The following is a 23,431-nucleotide window of genomic DNA, read 5'->3' as shown; positions in this document are numbered from 1 at the left end:
CTTCGGGACGATCAAAGAAGTGCGTACGGCCATCCAACTCCACCTGCAGCTTAGCCGGGAAAAGCATAGCGTACTTGAGATTTAGGTCCCGTAGACGACGTTTGACTCCGAGAAAGCTTAGTCTCTGCTTTTGGACCGCTGGGGTGAAGTCAGGATAAAAATTTATATCCATATTGTCGAGTCTGACCGGCCCCTGTAGTCTGGAGGATTGCAGGATAGCGTCTCTGTCTCGGAAGTTGAAAATCCGGGCGATGAGAGGCCTCGGGGGGGCTCCGGGCTTAGGCCTTCCCCCGGGAACCCTGTGGGCCCGCTCCACCGCGAAGAATTTACTCAGTCCCTGGGGCTGGAGGTGGGTGAGAATCAAGTCCTCCACGAATAGATCCGCCGCCGCCTCCTCCCGTCCCTCAGGCACCCCGAGAATACGGACATTGTTCCTCCGGGCCCGACCCTCAGAATCCTCCAGGCGACGATCCATCAGCGCGCTCGCCTGGCCAAGCCGGCGCACCTCCTTTTGGAGGGCTGCCACATCCGTCGTGAGGCCCGATGGGGTGTGGGCCAACGAATCAACCCGGTCATTAGTCTTGGATAAATCGGCCCTTACCAGGCCAACATCCACAAGGACCGAGTCGATTTTCTGCGCCAGTGTATCAAAGCGCTGGTCCACCGAGGCCTTCATCTCAGCGATGGCGCCCATCACGTCTCGCAGAGTCAGGTCCGCGGGCAGAGCAGGAGCATCAGTCGGGCCTCGGGGGACTTACGCGGCACCTCGGGAGATCCCTTCTGGAGGGTGTAGCGGTCCATGCTGTTGGACTGGGGGACTGCGCCACGTCGGGTCGATTTCACCTTTGCCCGATCTCCATCTTGCTTTGTGGACATGGTTCCAGTCCCACGGCCGTGCCAGGCACGTCGTAAAGGGCGGGCAAGCCGGTTCACGGGATCCGGGGGGGGGGGTTCACCACAGGGCCACGGGGCAAGTCACAGCCGGCGGGCCGGCAGGGCACCCCAACGGGGCCACACTACCTCACAGTGCCCCGCAACCCAACCTCGCCGGAACAGCAAGGAGGGTGCAAAAGCGAAAGTGAAAGTGCGGGGTACGCGAGCCGCCGCGCCCAGCCCGCCGCTGTTGTTGACTTTGCCTCCGGATCACCCCACAACTCCAATCCGGGGTCCGGCGTGGAGAAGGCCGGAAATCTCAAACGGCGCTACCGCCGGAGTCCGAGGTCCAATTTGGAAGCGGAAAGCGGGTGCCACCTCAGCTCGGGCTCACCAACACAGTCCCCTCATCTAGGACAGGATATTGTCAGGATATATGTAGGAGGTCGCGGAGGTCCTCGGGAGCCTCGCACCTACGCGGCCATCTTGGTTCAGACCTTACACTTTTGAAAAGCTGTGTATTCAGTTTTAACAACGCTTGATGTAGACCTACAGGTTTCTTTCACATATTTCATAACAACACAGTTATTGTTAACTAGGTAATTCAAATAAAGAAAAAAAATTCTCGGACATTTTTCTAATAAGATATATAAAATGCTCCCCGTATGTGATGGCAAGAGATTCCTGTACGTGTGTTTTGTTATGCTTCACCCGCACAGAAGCTTTTATTTACATACATGAATATCGTTTTTGTAGAGATGCTATGCTAGGGGAAAGCTGTTGTGCTGTCACACACTGTAACCTTGTCTTTATCTAAAAAATGGACCGCCCAGTGAGTTCCTTCCATGTAGTGCGGATCTGTGTTAAATACGAGTGTGAGGGGTCTTTCGGACCCTATTTCAACAGGTAGAGTGTCACCTGGAAAAACACATATTAGTTAGCGTGTTTATAGTGGCTTAAGAGAACCCAAATCTGACCAGTGTCCATTTTACAATATTTTAAAGATAGTCAAACAAAATCTTCCTGGCGTGGTTGATCTGAATAACATTGTCAAATACAGAGAACCATGTCCATATTTGTAGCCAAGGGCTGCCTAAAACAATTTCAGCATTTAGATTTTCATGTTTAATCAAGTTGTAATGGTCGCCGTCTTCCATTTAAGGAGTCAGATCGAAAGCGAACAGCGTGTAGCCCGCCACAAATCCTTCTCTTCCCATGACGACTCTGAATCATGCAGGTGCTTCCTGTTTATCAAAACCAAGCCCAGATACTCCATAATAAAATTAGTGTCTCCAAAGCTGAATGTGTTCGGTTTTGCAGGAATCACAGCCCCTTTGTGGAACAGAGCCGCGTAGTTGATGTCGTAGTGTGTGAAATTGAATGGGTTTAAGGTAGTGACAAAACCTATGATAATAAGTTTCAGTAGCTGTCCCAAAAATACATTTTGCTGCTGGGTTCGTCTGGAGCCGAATGGGATGTTGAACATCTTCAGAGCTACTCTTTCAACTGCTCAGACTGATTGTTGAAGATCATGATTGACATCCTGTCAAAATGTTTTTTAGAAATTGCTACGTAGTCAGGTGTGATATATTGAATTGAATATCTCCCCCTTCACCTGACCCATCTAAAATATGGTGAATAACTATTATCGATCCTCTGTGGCTCTACAATGTTACTATACAGGTAGAGTGTATAGAACCCTCCTTTAATATTGGAGCACATAAGGTCAGGCTTTTCCCTGCTTTTTATATGTTGTACTGTGCCTAAAACCCTGCTTAAATTTTCTGTACAGCTAATCTCTGTATCACGACTTGAAATTTTAAGAAACACCTTCCTTCTAAAGTTATCTTGCACTATATGAATAGTCAAATAATTGTTGATGCTGGCTATGGATTTGTTGATGGCATTGACCACCACAGTGACGCTGGAGTATTAGCTGTGAGGAAAGCCAGTGTGGAGGATCAAGGGGTCCTGATCATGTTTTATAGTAAATTTGGCCTTGAGCATTGTAAATGTATTCCATGTTCTCAGATACTGGATTTTGGTAAGGACTACCTCCTAGTCTCCTTTTAGGTCTACAGATTTCGCCAGTTTCACGATTTGATTGGCGGGGAACATGTCCTTCAAAGTTCTGGACAACATGGTAATGAGAAATGACAGTTTTTCCATATTGTCACCTCCAGAGAGCCCCTGTACTAAGACACCCTGCAGGGAGATGGCCAGTTACATTTCTCAGGCCACCCCCTCCATTTGACAAAGGTCTGTCTGTTAGCACTGCTCCCTTTCTGTTTCAGAATCTTTTCAACGCTGTACACTCAGTGTGGATGATCCGGTACCTTTTGTAATTCCTTGTTGTAAAAGGCATCAGACACCGATTCACCTTTATAGTACTTTACCTTTAAGCATATATACCTTCTTAACTATAGATATTTTGTCACAGTCTGCTGATGCCATTTGTGAAGACCCCTTTCAACTTTGACACCCTGACATGATTAAAACATCATTTCTAGAGTTGGATGATAAATGCACAATCTGTTCTTGAATTAATTTTCTATTAATTGGGTATTCTCTCCCACTCTTTCTATTCCTCTGTCCCCCAATCATGTACCATCTTGTGATAATCATCAATAGGAAATGTATGAAATTAAATGAAACCTCAATAGAAGGATCGAGCTTTGAAAAGAACAATGTTTGGAGATGGCTGACAATTTTGCTTTGTACTTACAAGACTTAATGCACCATTGTTTGTTTTAATGTGAATCATTGTGAGTCTGACGTATTCCTTCATGGTGTAAATTGAAGACAATATTTGAACGCACTGACATTGAAAAAGACGTTGTGCCGATTCGTTTCTATCAGTGCTTATGGCTTGTGTTGAAACCATTTTGTTTACATTCCACACGTGAGTTCACTCGGTGTTTGGTAATGTGACTGTCATTACCGGAGTTGATCATATGTATATATACATATATAAACAAAGTTTAAAGATAAGTTATAATTAGGATTACACTCTTTATGTTTGGTTTACACACCCAACTTAAACTACACAAACATTAGGAATTATACTTTTATAGATATATCTTTAATTTCTATTTTAAGCACCACTTACAAAGTTATATCTCATACTTATGACTCATGTTTCTACTTTTACACTACCTTAACCCGTTCAGTGCTCATGACGAGCTGAGCTCGTCATGAGTCACAGTGGAGCTGTGATCATGACGAGCTGAGCTCGTCATAACTGCCGCGGCCCGCCCACGCGTGATTAATTCCCGGCCTGTGCGATAGAATTAATGAGTGGGCGGGGTCGTGACGAGCTCAGCTCGTGATGAGCAAAGCTCCACTGTGAGTCATGACGAGCTCAGCTCATCACGAACACAGTGGCGCCGCGGCCCCCACGCACCGCAGGGGAATTACCCCCGCAAGGAAGGGGTTAAAATGAAGATAACTCGTTCACCTCTAAAAACAGTCTTCTCACCTCACTCGCTGCATTACCTTAACTATATCTCTCCACTGTACCATGCAGTGTCTTCAGGCAAATAATGTAATTTGAGGTGTCATAAGTGCTGTTATTAATGCAGTGATTTCATCTGCTCTAACTTCTGTAATATGCAAGGGTATAGGTAGCGCATGGAGAAGAGGTGAGTTATAGTTAATGTAGTGCAGCGAGAAGACTGAGTACAGAGAGGCACGAGTTATCAGAATTTTTAAGGTGGTGTGTAAGTATAAATGTGAGTTATACGTGGTTTTCCCTACGAGGAACACCTTCCCGAGCCCTAAGCAGTGATGTAACGCAAAACGATGGAGCCCCTTCAGAATGTGCTAAAGGACCCCAAGTCTCCAATATCTCACAAATATTCCTAGACTTGGCTGAATGGTTGCTCCCCACTGTGCTGCTTGGGCAGTAAAAGCCTGTGTTCCACCCTTGGCCCTAGGGCCTTTCTGACCCTGTGGACCTGTCATGTTTCCAGTGGACATACTAGCTTCTGGAGGCAAGTAAATCCTCTGGGGGAGCTTGTGGGGCTGAATGAGGAATAACAGGAGGAAACGGACCTGAGATTACCAATTCCCCCAGTAATTCCTCATTACTAACACAATTCTCAGGATACCACCTATAATCCCTATTGATTCAGCACTCATGTAGTCAACAGGGCCCTCGGTCTCGTTAACCTTGTGGTGCAGAATGAATCCCCCCCACCAAACACACATGCAAGCACGCACACACACACACACACACTGCACTGGGGCAATCGTAAAGATGCTTTCTGTGAACTTTGGACAGCTTAAGTGGGAAATAATCATTGAAAAACATGCAGGGTCATTCTTTGTTCAAACAGATGCTATTTCCAAGATAGTAGAGTTCAAAAAGGCACGGGTCAAAAACTGTTTTACTTTAATCAGATTAACCAGTGCTGCTAAATGTGCTTTTGAGAAACTCGTGTTCTGTAAGAAAATGAGCAAATTATTATGATTAGCATTCATATTAATTCACAGACAGTAAGGGAAGGGCTAATGGCAATATAATTTTGGAACTTGGTGTGGGCCTGGCACAGAGATGGAACTGAAAGGGAGAGTCTAGTAGTTCTACTTTCATCAAGGCCATGTGCCCTGCCGAAACGCTCCATCATTTCCCAAAACTTCACAGCATGTCTCCAGCCAGTCTCTGGGATCATAAACCAGCCGAGGACTCTGCTTTTTTGCAAGATGTGGAACGGATGTTGGGTTTGGGGGTCTGAAAATCATTGCAGTGCCTACTGTAGACAAGCAAGCAGGAGAATGTCCTAAATGTGAGCTGTAAAGCTGAAACATTGAAAAGGGATATTTGTAAGCACGCCTCTGTTTCCCGGTGCCGCTACATCATCAGTAGCTACGCCTATGATTTCAAAGAAATTAGAAAATCATACTGTTCCTTTTAAAACGAATGCATCTTTATTCAAAACTTAAAAGGGTGCCGCTCGTGCCAGGATTTGTGGAACACGCTGTGTAGCAGGTCATCGCTGGTCACCGTTGGGCGCTGGGCGCTTGCATTGGCTGTGAGGGACTGCGAGGTGCTTGCAGCGTGAGGATTGCAAACAGCTGCTGCCTCTTCCCGGACACTCCCCCCTCGCTTGTTTGCCCGCCTACCTGACTTTAAAAGCTGACTCGCGGCCCCCGCTTCGCGGGAGCCGCTCGTGCCAGGATTTGTGGAACACGCTGTGTAGCAGGTCATCGCTGGTCACCGTTGGGCGCTGGGCGCTTGCATTGGCTGTGAGGGACTGCGAGGCGCTTGCAGCGTGAGGATTGCAAACAGCTGCTGCCTCTTCCCGGACACTGCCCCCTCGCTTGTTTGCCCGCCTACCTGACTTTAAAAGCTGACTCGCGGCCCCCGCTTCGCGGGAGCCGCTCGTGCCAGGATTTGTGGAACACGCTGTGTAGCAGGTCATCGCTGGTCACCGTTGGGTGCTGGGCGCTTGCATTGGCTGTGAGGGACTGCGAGGCGCTTGCAGCGTGAGGATTGCAAACAGCTGCTGCCTCTTCCCGGACACTCCCCCCTCGCTTGTTTGCCCGCCTACCTGACCTTTAAAACCAGTATTGTCTGACGCAGCGCGGGACGCGTGTCGGGCGAAGCCCGGGCAAAGGGCGGGCCCTCTTAGGCCCTCAGAGGCCGCAAGAGGCCGGGCTGGGCCTATTCTCTAACGCCCCCATTGTGTTGTATTGATTTGTGGCTGTGCCCTGTTGCCATGGCTCAGAGCTTGGCTAATGTCATTGTAGAAAAGTCGGGGGGGGGTTTCAACTGGTACAATTGACAGTTATTTTACAAGGGTCCCCACTGAACTAGACAGGGAGTTAATCCTGGAAGAGCGAAGGTTGGAGCGTCGTCGCTCGGTTGAAAGTCTGAAAATTCGGGCTTCTAAAGATCTGATGTCTCAGACTCTTCCCCCGAGTGGCGAAAGCCATAGTGATATTGACGACCTTATACCTTCTGCGAGTGTCCCTTTTTTGCTACGAGATTCTATATGTACTCCTACCCCCCTACATGATCAGATGGGCAGCCACCTCACTCCTCCCAGCCCTAGTGTACCAACTGTTAATTTAACTAATTCTATTACTAATAGGAGTAAATCCGTCCGACACAAGGCGATTAAATCAATTCCGCCTAAGGCTTATGGCCCCCCTCCAGGCAAAAGAAGGCGAAAAGGGGGCGAATACCAAAAATATAAGACTAGCCATAAAGATTTTGGTAAACATTCCAAGTCGGACATTAGACCTGATCAGGCGCCTGTTGCCGCTTTAGTTAACTCCCCCAAATCAACTTCTCTTGACAAGGAAGTAAGCACTACTGCACCTATTGCCCTCTCTGTTGATCTGGGATTGAAAACAGCTCCCCCTACCCCTCTATTAGATAGTATAGAACAACTATTTAGGTCCCTCGTTTCTCCAATCTTAGAGGAGCTCAAGAGGGTGGAGATACGTCTCGAAACCATTGAGTGTGCTATTAGGAGCAAGGATGTTGCTACAAGGGACGTTGCGAATATGGTGCTGCCCTCCTTACATCCAGGCGTACAATCGACTAGTCAAGCCCCCAAAGCTGCACCAGTACCTTTTAATTTAGGAGAGCCCCATCAACTGAGACTACCTCCCCCTGCGGTGGCAAACAAACCAGCAGAAATTTCTGCTAATGAGTCGAAGAGAGGAATGGATAATGTATTTGCAAGAAATCTACAGGAGGGGGTGGGGAGTTCCAGATATAAAAGGATGCCATTGAACAAAGGTCCAATGGTTGAACTCCCCCCTGAAGCCGTGCCTTATGTGGTCGTTCTGACGGGGGTTCCCATATTAACAGATAACAAAAGGGAAGGGTTCGTCCAATTAAACAATAAAATCATGCACTGGCTTAGCATTTTTAGACCTATCAAAAGTAATATTAACGGAGAAATAGTGCATGTCAGACGACTCTCATGGCTGGGTGGTAGAAGCAAAGATCTCGAGGGCGATGTGGTTGTAGTAAACTTTAGAGACCCTCGAGTGGTGGACCATATTCTCAATTGGCCTTCGGGCAATGGAATGAACTCCATTATACCCCGTTCACTGACATACTTTTATCCAAGATCATTGGTGTTCCCTACAACCCATGTAAGTGGCCAAGGACCTATTTACCAGAATTATTTAGCTTCTCTTGATATGGGACGCCCCGCACAGATACAACATCTAGCATCTGTTGCCGATCCCTCAGGGTGGAATATTGTTCCCCCTAGAATCAATCTAAATATTAAAAGGGGAATGGAGTATCGAAGACAATTTACACCCTTGGAGACTGTAAATAGGTTCGATGTGTTAACAGACATGGAAGGGTGCGACTGAAGACTACAGCAGTTGAGGGGTGTGAGGTCTTTCCAGGATGGGGGTGTGATCAGTGTGAAGCCACAATGTATTGACTCTTCTAGCAAACAAGTAGTTGGGTTTACTCCTCCGATTGAACGAGATACCCTTACTGCTCATGATAATGATGATGCTAAGAGAGATCAAGGTGAATTGCTGGTGATGCCTATCGAAGGTCTAGCTTCCTTGGAAGCAGAAGTCAATCATGTTAATTTTAATGGTCCTATGCGGGATGCTTGCACTGAACCCTTAGCTCTGAGGGGTATTTTTGAGACACAACCAATTCCTACAGCCCCCCTACCTGTCTACCCTAATCTTGTAGAGTCTGTTCCAAATATCGAAAATCAGTTGAAAGTACTTAGCTGGAACATTGCGGGTCTAGCTACTAACATTGGTAACCCAGAATGGTGCTCCTTTATTGACCCCTTTGGAATTTGTCTCTTCCAGGAAACTTGGTCAACTGAACCTATCCATCGATTAGGTTATATTACATATATGCTTCCTGCTATAAAGGGACTTCGGGGGAGGCCTTCGGGGGGCCTATGTGTCTGGGTAGGCACCCATCTTGGCTTTAATATTAAGAGGGTTGATACGATAAGCACCGATATACTGTGCATTCTTTTGTTACATAAAAAGACCCCTAAGATTGCACTTATTAATATCTATTCGCGATGTACTCAAGGAGGTGGTCGTTCCTCCACCCTAGATTCTTTATCATTACTTCTGGAATCACTCCGAGACGAGGTAGTGTTGATGATAGGTGGGGATTTTAATTGTCACTTTGAGCCTTTGTCTGGAGTGACTTCACTCACTCACGAAGAAGATGAGGCTAGATTTATACCTCCTATTAATATGTATCCAGTCAAAAACTGGTCTCCAAAGGCTCTTCAGCTAACCTCCCTTACCTATGCTTTCTCTATGAGAGCATGTAACGGTCGATTTAGCGGTGATACTCCAGGACAACCAACCTATAGGGGAATGGGACATGAATCTGTGATTGACTATGTTTTGGTGAGCTTAGATTTATGGCCCAATATCCTGGATTTTAAAATAACTAGACGCACTGAGAGTGATCATGATCCCCTGACAGTTGTTTTAAACTTCTATTTACTGGACACAGGGTTAGAAATAGCTACTCCTCCAGCGGGTAATTTAAGAATTATACAAGGGGGGAAGAGGATTCGCTGGCAAACTATAAAACAGTCCGAAACAGCAATAGCCAGCTTGTACTCTAATATTCTCCCCCTACTTGATAAGGTGTTTAAGTCAGAGACTAACAGCAGTGTAGTGGATGAAATCTCAGACATGGACAAAATTCATAAAGATCTAGTAGCTAAATTGGGCGGTTCCTTTTACACCGTAGGTCCGCCCAATATAAAGACGTCAGGCAAGTCTAACTCCTGGTTTACAAAGAAATGTAGGTTAGCCAAACAGGAACTTCTTCAGGCCATTAGAGGAGGTAACCCCCTACTTATTAGGGAAGCCAGGCGAGCTTACAAAAAGGTAATTCTTGCAGCTAAGTCTGAGTGGGAAGAGCAAAGATGGGTTGCTATGAGACACACCCTTGTGGCAAAAGATCCAAGAACATTCTGGAATCTTGTCCACTCTGGAAGCTCTGAGGGCAATATTACGATTGACCCAAATGTTTCCGAAGACGCTTGGGCTTCTCATTTCGAAAAATTATATTCGATTAACACCAGTAGGTGCATCGATCCCCCAGCTATCATAATGTCCAAGGATCCTTCCTGGTTGGCACCCCCCTGGACCTTATCAGAAGTGGTCTTGGCTTTGGACCAGCTTCAAGCCAATAAAGCTCCGGGGTTGGACCGTATTCCAGGGGACCTTTACAAAGATGAACCAAAGGTTTGGGCCCCTTATTTCCAAATTCTCTTCAATACCATCCTACAAGGCTCACCGGTTCCATCTACCTGGATGGGTGCGGAAATTATCCCTATTTATAAAAAGGGATCCCCCCTTGATCCAGGTAATTATAGGCCTATAAGCCTTATAGATGTGAGCCAAAAAATCTATTCTAGGCTTCTTCTTCAACGCCTACAGAGTTGGATAGAAGAGAATAATATACTAACCCCACTTCAAGCTGGATTCAGGGCCAAAACGTCCACTATGGACCAACTATTTAGGCTCCAGTTGCTCCATTGGAAACATGTTTTACTGGACGGGGGAAGCCTATATATGACCTTCGTGGACTTGAAATCCGCCTTTGATATGGTGGATCGCAACCAGCTATGGCACCTACTGCTGGATATGGGTGTCCCGCCCTATTTATGTCATCAATTGAAGATTCTCCATGACGGGACCTATGCTAGAGTCCGCTACGGAAAAGTTGGCAATTTGACCGGCCCTTTCCCTGTTGCTAAGGGAGTTCGACAGGGCTGTGTACTTGCCCCAACTTTGTTTTCCCTCTTCCTTAATGGCCTTATTGCCGATGTTTTAGATGCCATTGACATTGATGCACCGAAATTGGCCTCCAGAAAATTCCCTGCCCTTATGTTTGCTGACGACACCCTGCTGCTGTCCAAATCCCCAATGGGCATGCAGCGGGTGTTGGACCAGTTTACAAGTTTTTGTAATAAAAGGAATTTGGTGGTCAACATTGGTAAAACAAAATATATGGCTTTCAACGTAAAATCGTCCAATTATCCACATCCTAAAATGGAAGGAGTCGCCTTGGATCGGGTTTCTATCTTTGAGTATTTAGGCTTGACCCTAAATGACAAGATGGGTTGGTCCCCACAAATTTCTAAAGCCAACTTAAAACTCAACCAGGCTGTGGGGGGCATCCTTAAAGTCCATAAGAACTGTTGCTCAAAAATTATAAGTGCCCCTCTAGAAATTTACTGTGTTCAATCTAGATCCTCTACACTGTATGGGGCTGAGCTATGGGGTTTCAGTAACACAAATGACCTGACCATTACTGAAAACAATTTTCTGCGGAAACTTTTATCACTTCCAATCAATACTCCGCTTATGCCATTGAGGATGGATCTTAATATTCGTCCTATTTCTGAGGTCATTGCCATGCGTCCAGTGATGTATTGGAAAAGGCTTTGGAGTACACCAGAGTTGGCTTGTTACAGAGACGAATTGAAAGTAATCTTGGGTTTACTTGGGGCTGACAAGATCCCCTGGCTCCAGTATGTTAGGCAGACATTATTCAACATTGGCCTTGCCCATCTCTGGACTAATCCAGAGAATTCTATCTTAGGCACTTCCAAAAAAAGTCTTGCCCTTGCACTCAAAGACTACTTTCTCACAAAAGCTTACCGTTTAGTTAGGCCTTCTAGCCTGACCGACCAGTTTTTGGACGTTAAGTGTTATTACGCCTTTGTACCTGACCTCGATGTTATTCAGCCCACTCTAGCAAAGAAGCTGTTTCTCCAGTTCAGATATGGGTCACTCCCTTTATATTCTTTCACTGATAAATGGGTGGGTGTCCTTGAGCACAATTGTCCGGGGTGCTCATCTGAACAGGAAACTATGATACATGTTGTGCTTTTTTGCCCAGCATACGCCAGCATTCGGAAGAAATGGATTATTCAGCTATGCTTGAATCTGGGTATTAGGAGCTACCTTGACTTTTTCAGGGTTTTGCGAAGTGATTTAAATCCACTTGTCGTGGTAACAGTTTCTAAGTTTTTACTTGCAATGTGGTTAATCCGTAGGAAATTGATATGCAACAATACAGATTGATTGATTGTTATAAATAAAATGGGGGGCCTTATTTGTTGATAAAACAGTATGTCATTTTTATTCTCATTATGGTTTTTGTATTGATTGAATACATCATTATGAATTGTTTTATTTATGTACTTTTATGATTTTAAACAATCGAAATAAAGGTTTTTTGATTGATTGATTGATTTGTGACACTCAATATTTTCTCCAAAAGAACAGTATTCACAAAATTGTCTTTTCCAGGCTATTGAGTGCCAAAGTTTTAGTTTAGGGAAAACAAGGAGGGACTAACACAGTAGGATGAAAGCCAGAACAACATACACCACTTGAGTTGGCAAGAGCTCAAACAGGACAAGAAAGGGGCAGTTTTGCTAGACAGAATAGTCATATTCTGCCATCATATTCTTTATGGCGAGGGTGCTGCCTGGAGCAGATGTCGCACTTTAAAAAATCCTTTATTCATGTGCATTAATTCATTTATTCATTCATTTATTCAGACGGTATTACTGTGAGACCAGGTCTTAATTTTTCAAAGTGTTTTATGGTATCTAATAGATGCTGGTAAACATACCCATGACGTTGCAGAATCGACTGGCCCTGGCCTCATACTGCTGACTATTCAACATATTGATGCCACTAAACATGGCAGTAAAGCTTACTAAATGGTATTTCCACTGTGGGACATTACCACTCTACTGTATTTTTAACAGGCATCACTAGTCTTGTTAACAAGATTGACCTTACCTGGCTTCCATTTTTGCCAGCCACGCCTGCACAAGTTCACCTGTCAAGTTGTCTTCAATCAAACCATAATCCCCCTCTTCTCTTGGCAGGACCACCAGCAGGGTCGCATTCCCTCTGTAGGGCAACTTTAGCACTGTGCATTTAAGTTTTTTATCAACAGTTGAAGAAATCAGGTCAGCTTTAAACATCATGGGCACCTTGATCTTTTTATATTTGTTTATAAAAAAGGGGTTTGGTTCTGTGAAGGCTTCGTTGAATGGATACAGCCACATGCCTGTAGGGGGAAGAATATGTCAATCATTGCTGTTCAGGAGATGAGTGTTTTTCAAACATTTTTGTTTTGCTCAATTTACATTTGTCCGTTCACTTTGGTTGTTTATCTAATGACCAGGAATCTATGGCACTGACTGACGCAGTGCCAGAGTGTGTGCTTAAAGCATGCATTACAATAAGAGGTAAAGCCTGATTACTGCCCAACCACTCGCAACGTAAGCTCACTTACAGATTCACAAAAAAATTCGTACATTTACAAAAGAAGGTAAACACCTATGTACTGAGAAACTTTCCAACATTGTTGGAGTTCTAAAATAATTCAGGCTTTCTCCTGTTGCGCATTCCCAAGATTAATCATGAGGAAACATTTTCTCATACAGAAGTGTGCTTGTGCAGATTTTCATAAGGAAGTTTCACACTGAAATGTATTTGCACTTTTAAGCTTTATTTTTATTTTCACTCTGGAGAACCGCCTTCCCTTACACTGCTACCCATTTTGGGTGTGTTTTTTACTCAATTCTGTCCCTTAAAATGGATTTACTCTTCTTTTGACATGCGTAGGTTTGAGGCATGCAAAATTGGACAGATACAGGCCCCCTATATATAACTTTAGCCCACTGGAGTCAGGGCACCCCCCCCCCCCCCCAAAGCACTGTTGTGGCTGATCCCACCTCATCTTTACATTAACAGGGGTGCAGGTGTACAGATTTCCAATGTTTTTTTTCTGATTCAGAATACCTCAACCTAGGGACATCCTGGAGAAGGATATGGGAATTGTATAAAGCTTTATTCGATACAAATATATCATAAAAGCAGAATCAATTCTTATACAATTCACGAGGAGGATTTAGTATAAAACTAGCAACAACAGTTCATTTACAGAGAGATAAAAAGTTGAGTTCATTTTTATGAAAAACAAAGAATAAAAGAAGTGGGGAAAACCCCTAATATTAAAAAAAATAATCATATACAGCAGTATAGTACAAAACAATTAGTGTGGAGCTAGTCCATATTTTTTTGTGTTAAAAACTTTAAACGTAACGCCCATGCGCATCCCAGGTATTTGGCCACCCCGCAGATCATGTTAAGGGAGGTGGTATCTGTCCTGAGGATGCGTAAGACAGACAAGTAGTTTCTTGAGCCCAACTGTAAACAAACAGGTTTTAACCATTTACTTCTTATATGTCTGTATGCTGGGCAAGCCAACATAAAATGGGCAATGGACTCAGTACGAGCTCCACATCCTGGACATGGCACTACTGCTGGTACTGATGCCAATCATTCGATCCTCCTCCAACTTACTATTAAGTCATTAATAGGGAGGGTTCCAATTCTCATTTTCATATATAGGGACCTGTCTCTAGGAATTTGAATAAAATCAAGATATGACTCCAGCTTTCGGACCGGCTTGTGTTCCATGAACCGTTCGGTGAGGGTTCCCCTGTCCGCATTGATGTCTTGGACCACCTCCACCCAGTTCCAATAAGCTTTTTTTATAACCTGTTTGGGAGGCGGGGTCTGGCTAACCCATGCCTCCCCTAAACCTATCTCGGTTAATAAACGCCTGAGATCTGAAATCCATTTATCCCTCTGGCCTGTATCTGCTTGAATAATGTCACCAAAGGCTGCTGCATAATAAGACAGCCCTGGGGTCGATCTAATGCGGGGCCAAAAAAGTAGAGGGCGGAGACGTGCATTATATTTAATTGAACGTCTGCCCAGATCTAAATACAGGGGCTTCAGTGGTGTAGAAATTGGAAGGGAAACCAGACCTCTAAAAAACGTATTCTCCGATCTTACTAGGTCAGTGATATTCTCAAAGCCCCAAAGCTCAGCCCCATACAGGACTGAGGGGAGTGCTTTGCCTTCATAGACCACAAGGGCCGGGGATATTGGTTTACTTACAGAGAGTTGTTGTTCTCTTAAAATTGCCCCGGATACTCGCTTGTGGTTCAGAAGCATTTTTGTCAAATGGGAATTCCACTTCATGTCACTAGTGACCCGTATACCCAAATAATCGAAAGACTCAACTTGGTCTAATGGTTTGCCTTCAAGGGTAATGTTATTTCTAAACCGCTTTGAGGGGGATAAAACCAGCAACTTTGTTTTAACAGTATTGATGATTAAGCCTCGACCAGAGCAAAATAGGCTAAATCTGTCTAACAGCCTTTGGAGACCACTTGGGCTTTTTGACAGCAAGAGGGTGTCATCAGCATACAGGAGGGTCGGGATCTTTTCACCCGCCAGGGCTAGTGCGTCGGCCGGAGTCTCCCTCAAATGGTCTGCCACCCCATTCACAAAGAGGGAGAACAAGGTCGGTGCCAATACACAGCCCTGGCGTACCCCCCTGTTTACCTCGATCCTCTCTGTTAGCTGTCCCTGAGTTCCCCACCTAATTCTGGCATAATTGCCCTCATGGAGACGTCTAATGAAGTCCAAAACCAAGGGGGGAGTATCTAACTCACGCAACACCTGCCAGAGCTTGGGGCGGGGGACCAGGTCAAAAGCAGTCTTCAAATCAATGAAGGCCAAATACAAACTGCCTTTCCCTATGACCATGGTCTTGCATACGTAAACATATCAAATGGGGGTCCCCTTCTTCTGTATTATCTGTAATTCCAGGATTCATGATTGTAAGTACACCGACATTTACAAATGTTACTGTTTAAAGTGCAGATTGTGTCTGATGGTTGCTTCCAAACCTTTACTTTGTATCCTGATGATGACCTTATGAATGGATATGGGTGAAACACTGTTGACGTTCCCTTTGGCAATTAGGAGGGATGTATTCATTGTACCATTGATCTTTTGATGTATCTAACATGTTCTGTATCATTATTACTCTGCTATTGTGTTTGTTTTCTTGTTTACACTGTAATTTGTATTATTGTATGTTTGTTATGTGTCTCTTTATATATCCACTTGCATCTTTTCTCTCTTAAATCTTTCCTTTATTTTTCACATTTTCTCATGTGTTCTGACCTTTTTAGGTCCAGGGTTTTCTCATGTAAATTACTCCCTGAACCATTGTAGCTGTTGCATTGACTTCAATTAAGCCATCTTACAGGCCTTTGTTCTTTTGTGTTCCCTTTCTCAGAGTTGAGCACTGATATTCAGAGTTGTTGTGATATTGTTAAAGATTTTTTCTGAGTCTACATTTTTTTGTGCATGATTAACAATATGGATAATGTAATTTCACACTCAATAAAACATGTATACACTGATATAGTGCTATTGCTTTTAAAACAATTTTCCTATGTTGTGCAGAAATACAAAATGTTGAGCTTTGTTAAGTAGGCATCAGTTTGGGCCTAGCAGCCATATTTTTCATGATGGATGTCACCCTTGTCACTCTTGTCTTCCCCCTGCACATCTCAGCATTCACTATTTCTACTGCACACGTTCAAGCAGAATCCATGTCAGTATTTTTCCATTGTCATTGTTCATGCTGTCTTTGATTAACCTTTTCCCAGCTCAGTCACAAACTGTAACCACATTTAGGGGTCCCTCCATTAGTGCATTCCACCCTATTCTTTAACAATAATGTTTCAAGTTTGTTCAACCATCTTCATATGGTATTAGCAAAGAGTGGGCAGAATAATTATTCATGCAGTGGGATAGTGCTTAGGTGTTAAGGCAATATGACTTGTAATATTCCTGTGTTCTGATTTGTTAATGAAATAATATTTTTGCTCACACCATACTAATGTTAATTTCATATGTGAATATGTATAAAAACCTCTATTTTGGGGGTGAGCGGGACAACATTTCTGAAGACTTAGATGTTACTAGGGATGCTGTCCGTTTCTCTCCTGATTTTGCTGCCTATTTGGATTTCAGAACATTTTTAATTTTGAACTTCTCTGTAATGTTCTAGTTGCTAAGAGCCTCAAAACACTGACACGTATTGCCTTACTTTTGGAAATTTTTTAATAAAACCCTTTAAGTATTCTGCTGATCTAGAACTCAATTTTTGAGTGACCCCATTTACTTATTGATTATTTTCCGCTATCTTTGATGGGTTGGGAAGTGCCTTAACTCGTGGGACACATTGCCTCATTAAATTGAGGTTAAACACCATCTCCTAGTAATCAAATTGTAGGCATACTGCTGAGGTAAATGTTGGGGTGCTAAAATGGCAGGGTTCTGAGATCCCAGAATGGTAACTGTGACTAATTGTTTGAGATTGGCACTGATTCAGGCAAGTGGGCTGAATCTAAAAAACCTTGTTTAATGCCCCTGATGTTATGCTGGTTGCAGACTTTGTCAAAAAGGTTGTGAAAGGCTGAGGGTACAATATCCAGGTGAGCAGGAAACGGTTACATCTTTTCTTTTTAAGTGAGGAACACTCAAATTATAGGTGAAAGTAATCTCAAGTGTGTGACCAACTTTTTGGATTGAGTTGTTTATTAGGAGCACAACCACCTAACATTTCCTCCATGAATCCTGATGCTTGTTTGTTTTTGTCATTGACCAATAATATCTGCAAGCCCAAGAAAAACTTATTTTGGCAGTGTTTTGGAACTGCTGGCCTAGATTTCAGAATTTGACAACAATGTAGGAATTGCCACCCAGTATCCTTTAGGAGATGGCTAACCCATTTAATAAATTGTCATTAAATAAGAATTGTATGGATGCATCGAATGGATGTGCTTCTGTTAGGAGTTTTGGCTCAGACAATCTTGTTGGATGTGAAACCTGTAGCATAGCTACCTGACTTCTGCTGCCTTCCTTGTTCACCAAGTACAATGTTTTAGTCTGATTCAGAAATCATCTTACCCATGATGGGAGCGGGTTTGAGAGATCCATTTTAGAAACGGCCTGGGAGAGGGAAATTGTGGTTGTGTTTTAGGTCCAAGATTATGTTGAAGCATGTTGCTAATTGCATTTATCAGATTTATCAGGCCGATTTAGATGTTTTGTGTCTAGAGTTTGGCAAATTGTTCTTAGTCAATCATTCCAAATCGATTTACTATCAAGACTGAAGCTTTTATCTAGTTTCTGGGTAGATATTTGGTGCACAAATATTCGCTGTCACTGATTATTTTCTGTTTCATGGGATCAGCGAATTGAGCCTACCTGGGTGCAAAGAGATAAATGTGAATGTATGTGCACTGTTTCCAAACACTTTATGCACACATCCAAGCACTGGCCATACATGTTCGACTCAGACTGACATGGCCAGCAATTTACCTATTGTCTTTTTTTTTCAAGATATTTTTTGTGCAGAAAGAGTCTTCTCCTGGTGTGCACAGTGGAAATGCGTTTGGAGATCTGATTTTCAGTGGAGCCCTACCTACCACATACAGGGGAATGCACGGCCAGTCACCCGACTCACATGATTCACATTAATCAAAATTCAGAATTCCAGTGGCAAGACATACGCAAATTACAAAGTTACCTTTAAACAGAATGTAATTGATCAGGATGCATTTCGTTTGTGGATCGAGGGAATCGTAGAGTTTTGGGATTTTGCCTCCTGTCAGTTTGCTGATGTATTGGTTGACAATGTCCTTTGCGATTGTGGAGTTTTGAAAATCGAGAGGAATGACTTCCATGTCAAAATACTGCTTGGACATGTTAAGGAAGGACTCTTTGATTGGGAATTCCTCATGAACGAAGGCAAAGCTTCCTTGGTCGAGCATTAGCTCTTGATTGTTTGTAATGAGGGCTTTCATGCGCTTGAACAAAGTGGGCACCAGGTTGGGCTGATCTTTGTCTTGCAGGAGATGCAAATCCATGCTTTGGAGGATTTCATCATGTGTCACACCCTTGGTCCCAAGCAACATGGAGGCTAGAGCAAAGGACACGGAGAGAGGAGAGAAGAGCACATTGTCATCATGGTCGTTTGCAATCAGTCGGTACAGATTGAAGCCAAAGTTATTGTTTTTGAGGGTGGCATTGCTTATAAGAAGCGCCCCTGGAAAGACCCCCTCTAGATGGTCCTTGGCAGGCATGGAGTAGTACTGTGCTGCAATTATGGGTGAGTGGTTTGTTTCTGGATCATGTTTGATGTCTGATGACAAGTCAACCACAGCATGAAGTCCAAATAGTATGAGAAAGGAAACTGCAACTTTCATTCTTACTTTAGAAGGTCTGCAATGCTTCTTTTTGTAACCTGGAATAGAAAAGCAGATGTGTGATGTCACAAATAGAATATTTTTCCCATTTTGAATTTATAGAGGGCATAGCACCAGTGGCGTAACATAACTTGAGGGGCCTCCCCTGCAAAGTACATGGAAGGGCCCCCATCTGGAGTCATTCAGGAGCTCTCAGGCCAAGGTACTGTGCTGAGAGGGGCCCTCCACACCATGGGGTTCATGGAGGCCTATGTTACGCTACTGCATATCACTTCTGTTATATTTTCCTCACATGTTTTTAAACCAGAAAAGAAAACATAAATCATTTAAATTATTGATCAGAAAGATAAATGGAGCCAAATTAAATACATTTGTGCCGGTGAAAAAACACATACGTTTCTGCCATTTCCTGCTTGTGTTACTGGGAAGGAAGCAACTAGGATTTGAACCTGAGCAAGTATAAAACAATTTGATTTTACACTAAGGGCCTGATTTAGAAATTGCTGGATGGGTAACTGTCACAAAGGTGACGGATATCCTGTCTGCAATATTACAAGTGCAATAGGATGTAATGGACCACTAATTCGGCGGACGGGATACCCGTCACCTTTTTGACAGAGTAACCCGTCTTCCTAACTCTAAATCAGGCCCTAAGTGTTGTATACTGAAACATTTCACCTTTAAAAATATGAGTGCAGCACCATTTTGCATTCATTTGGTGCTTTTGTAGCAAGTAACTTTGCAAATGACCATTGCCACAGTCAATTTTGCTTAACTGTTTGTTTTTGCATGATGAGAAGAAATAGAAAATAGTTTGTGTAACTATTGCTGTACTTTCTTTTTTAACTTTCTTTTGCTTATTAATGAATCTAAAAATGTTGTAGATATTTTACAAAACAATCTATGGCCCAGGAACATTTTCTTTGATACTAGCTTTGGCAATTACTGAAGGTCATTCTTGAGTGTGTTAATGCGTGCATGCTGTACAATCTGCCTTTTCCTGTGCCTCCTTTTCTGTAGTTGTATACCCACCATGTCCATGGATGTTGAGTCACCAAAATTCCAGAAGTAGCGGAAGTGAGTTCAGACAAACTAACCTTTCCCCTTATTACATCACAGGAAAGGACATCACATAGGCTTTGACCTTTATAACATCACAGGAACTTATGTCCCATGGCCAATGGCCCTAGCAACATTCCAGGAAGTGATATTTGTAAAGATGCACTATAAAAGTTAGACAAAATACTTGAAAAAAATCTACAGTAGTTAAAATCTGTTAGAATTCCACCCATATAGTAACTGAACTGCAGCAAACCAACCAGTCAGGCTACAGTCTGACCCATTATAGATGCGGCCTAGAGCCATAACATTCCTAGGTACAGCCATTACATTTCCAAGTACAGCCTCAAATACCCCAGAAACAACGTCTATATGCTCCGTTAAAACCATTATATAGCTAGGTATAGAACCACAAGAGCACAATCATTATTTGGTGACTGACCTGGATGGTGCATGAGTCTGAGTTTCTTTCTCTGAATCAGTACGCACACATGCTTCTAAATAAGTCTATGTTCCACCCTTAACAACTGAGTGTGTGCTTTAGAAATTGTGATGTTATAGCTCTGAGAGTAGCAGGAAAGGCTGAGTCTAGGTAGGAATGTAACTTGAGACTTCATGTTCTATGCAGTTTGTTCAGCAGCACTTTCGGTGTTAATCTTGTGAACTTCTGTTTTACATGCCAGGAGGGATCACACATTAGTAGCAGTATTTTTTAGCCCTGACCCTCAAGCTCAAATAGTTATACAAAGACAAAACAGTTTAATAGACTGAAAACATTGAACTCGAACCACAATGAGTTATTAAGCACTACACAAAACTGGCTAATACAACTTAACACAACTCCCAAATGTATTCATCCTATATCGTTTTTTCACTAGCTGCTTCCAAGAAAGGTGTAACAAGTGCATTACTAGGAAGAAACCTTTCTTCCTTTCAGTTGTACAACAGAACCATTTAATTACATAGCAGTACAAGGAGACACAGTCTAAAAATCTAACTGTTTTAATATATGTCAGTTAACTTTGAATTGCTGTACATTCTAAATGTATGTATTGTATCACTAAGAAATTCACTTGTTTTTCAGCTTCAGGGCGTAATTGGCATTGTAATGTCACATATAATTTCATTGCAGCTGCTATTGCTGGCACACATAAGGAATGTCATTGCAGTCATCTATCATCACAGGTAGGTACCTCTCTCTGTAGCACACACGCCTATATGACATCAGACTGGGATCACAAGTCTCAAATGCTAAGCACTGTGCAGAATGTCTTGCTGGAAAACACACAACAAAGAGAGCCACACCTGAGACACTAGGCTATTGATCAAATGCTTCCTGCTCAAACTCTTGAATCTTTTCTTGCAGGACTGTTGCAATGTGGCTGAAAATGAAACTGAAAGCTAGACATTGATCACAGCAAAGGGGTTACATTTCTCACTAAGGTGAAAACATTTTGGTATAGCAATTAAAAACATTAATCTGGCTGAACGCCATATACAGTCCTGTGCTGATGCATTTACTTACATTATTGTTCAGCACATTCCAAAATCTTTGGAAAATAAACATCACAGACCACAGTTCACTTTCCGATCCTGGTGTTGCTCATGTCACCTGGGCAGGAAAACCAATGCTGGAAGGATTGTCCTACTCCTAGACAGAGCTGACCTTCCTACATCATGAGGTTGGCTGTTATTCTGAGGCTGGCCTTACAGCTAGTTGCTTCTAATGGAACCAGCTAAGGCTCTGCCACCGCAAAATAAGCACAATTCCACCTGTAGGAAAGGTCAGGAAACTGTGGGATGGACAATCAAGAAATTCAATAAATGAATCCTTCCCTATTAGGGTTAATCTTTCAATAAGGTACTCAGAACATCTCCAGTTGCTTAGGGAGGCACAAATATTGATAAAATAGCTTTTTAAGAGTCTAATTCCCAAATAGGAGTTATCACTCTGACCCTCACTACGATTGACCCATTAATTCTGATGGGCCCAGAAGAACAATAACATGAACAGATTTCTGTCTCCAAGCATTTATAGACAAGGCAAGGATCCTTATGAACTTCAACACTGTTGGGTGTAAAAGGCAGTGACGCTCATATGGTATTCACCTGTTATTACTCTAACAATTAGTTTTTCTGGTGCTTCCAAAAAGATTTTTTGGGGGGAAGAGAACACCCTCCTTCCCTAAATTCAATCCAAGGGACTGATCAAAACATATATATAGACTTCTCGGAGCACACAGCTTATACAGTGCTTTTAGCCATTCAACAAAAACACCAATCATGGCCACATTTGAAAAAACCTTTGGATTCCTGATCCAACCATGTTTCTGTCTGCTGCTTACATGGATTATCTTGGGCTCAACATTGAACCCAAGGTTCTCCCTCTGCGATATGTAATTTGGGGTTGCACTCCAATGTGTCCTTCCAGAGCCTTATCCAATTTTAGGATATGCCAATGCTTATTCATGCTTCTTAGCATGAGACTCCCGATTGGTGTAAAGTCAGTAATCATCTTGATACATTGTGCATCTCCAATACTCTTATTCGGAGGTTTCAAGGTGGACATCCTAGTGGTTTTCAATATTCTCTCTTCAGCTGATACTACATCTTTTTCACAATAGCTTCTTTGCAGAAACCTCCTTTCTATATCATTGATACATTTTTTGAACTGATCATTTTCGCTACAGTTTCGTCTGGCCCTAACCATCTCCCCAAAGGGGATTGCCTTTATTTGGTGCCTAGGATGGGCACTTTTAGCATGCAGTATAGTATTGCAAGAGGTCGGCTTGCGGTACAATTTGCTATGAATACAGTTATCCTTTATGTAAAATTCTACCTCCAAGAATACTATTTTTGTAATGCTATGGTTCGTGGTGAACTTGATATTCATTTCATTACTATTTAGATAACCAAATAATTCAAATAGCATAGATTCTGTGCCTGTCCATATCATTAAACAATCATCAATGAACCTCCCCCAATAGAGGATATATTCATTCCCTCTATAAGCGTCTGGGCCCCAGATAAATATTTCCTCTAGCCAGCCCATGAAAATATTCGCATACGCTGGCGAAAATCTGGAGCCCATGGCTACACCTCGAGTCTGTTTATACCAATCTTTTTTAAAAAGGAAAAAATGATTCGATAATATTAATTCCACCATGGCCATCACCATTTGTGTGTGCTCCCAATGACTTGCAGGCCTCCTGGACATAAAATGATTAAGTGCTTTTAGACCCAGCTCATTCTTAATGCTTGTATATAGGGAGACCACATCCAGGGTTACTAGTATCATTCCTGGGTCCCATCTAATGTCTCCCAAAATGTTCAAAATAGTATCGGGT

The 23,431-nt window shown here is 43.1% G+C and overlaps 1 protein-coding gene across 2 annotated transcripts in view; it reads right to left on the bottom strand.

Annotated features, from left to right (window-relative positions):
• SERPINA10 (serpin family A member 10) overlaps positions 1 to 23,431 on the bottom strand; it is a 97,707-nt gene that overhangs the window by 52,952 nt on the left and 21,324 nt on the right. For both annotated transcript variants that reach the window (XM_085626468.1, XM_085626469.1), the window contains exons 3-4: positions 18,347 to 19,063; positions 12,673 to 12,946 (exon numbers count right to left, since the gene is read on the bottom strand). In XM_085626468.1, the coding sequence (XP_085482594.1) occupies positions 12,673 to 12,946; positions 18,347 to 19,063 (991 nt within the window). The remainder of the gene's footprint in view (positions 1 to 12,672; positions 12,947 to 18,346; positions 19,064 to 23,431) is intronic.

This window comes from Triturus cristatus, chromosome 9, assembly GCF_964204655.1.
Source record: "Triturus cristatus chromosome 9, aTriCri1.1, whole genome shotgun sequence".
Lineage (NCBI taxonomy): Eukaryota > Metazoa > Chordata > Amphibia > Caudata > Salamandridae > Triturus > Triturus cristatus.
Note: the sequence above shows the minus strand (reverse complement) of the source record. Positions and strands in the feature narration are given on the sequence as shown.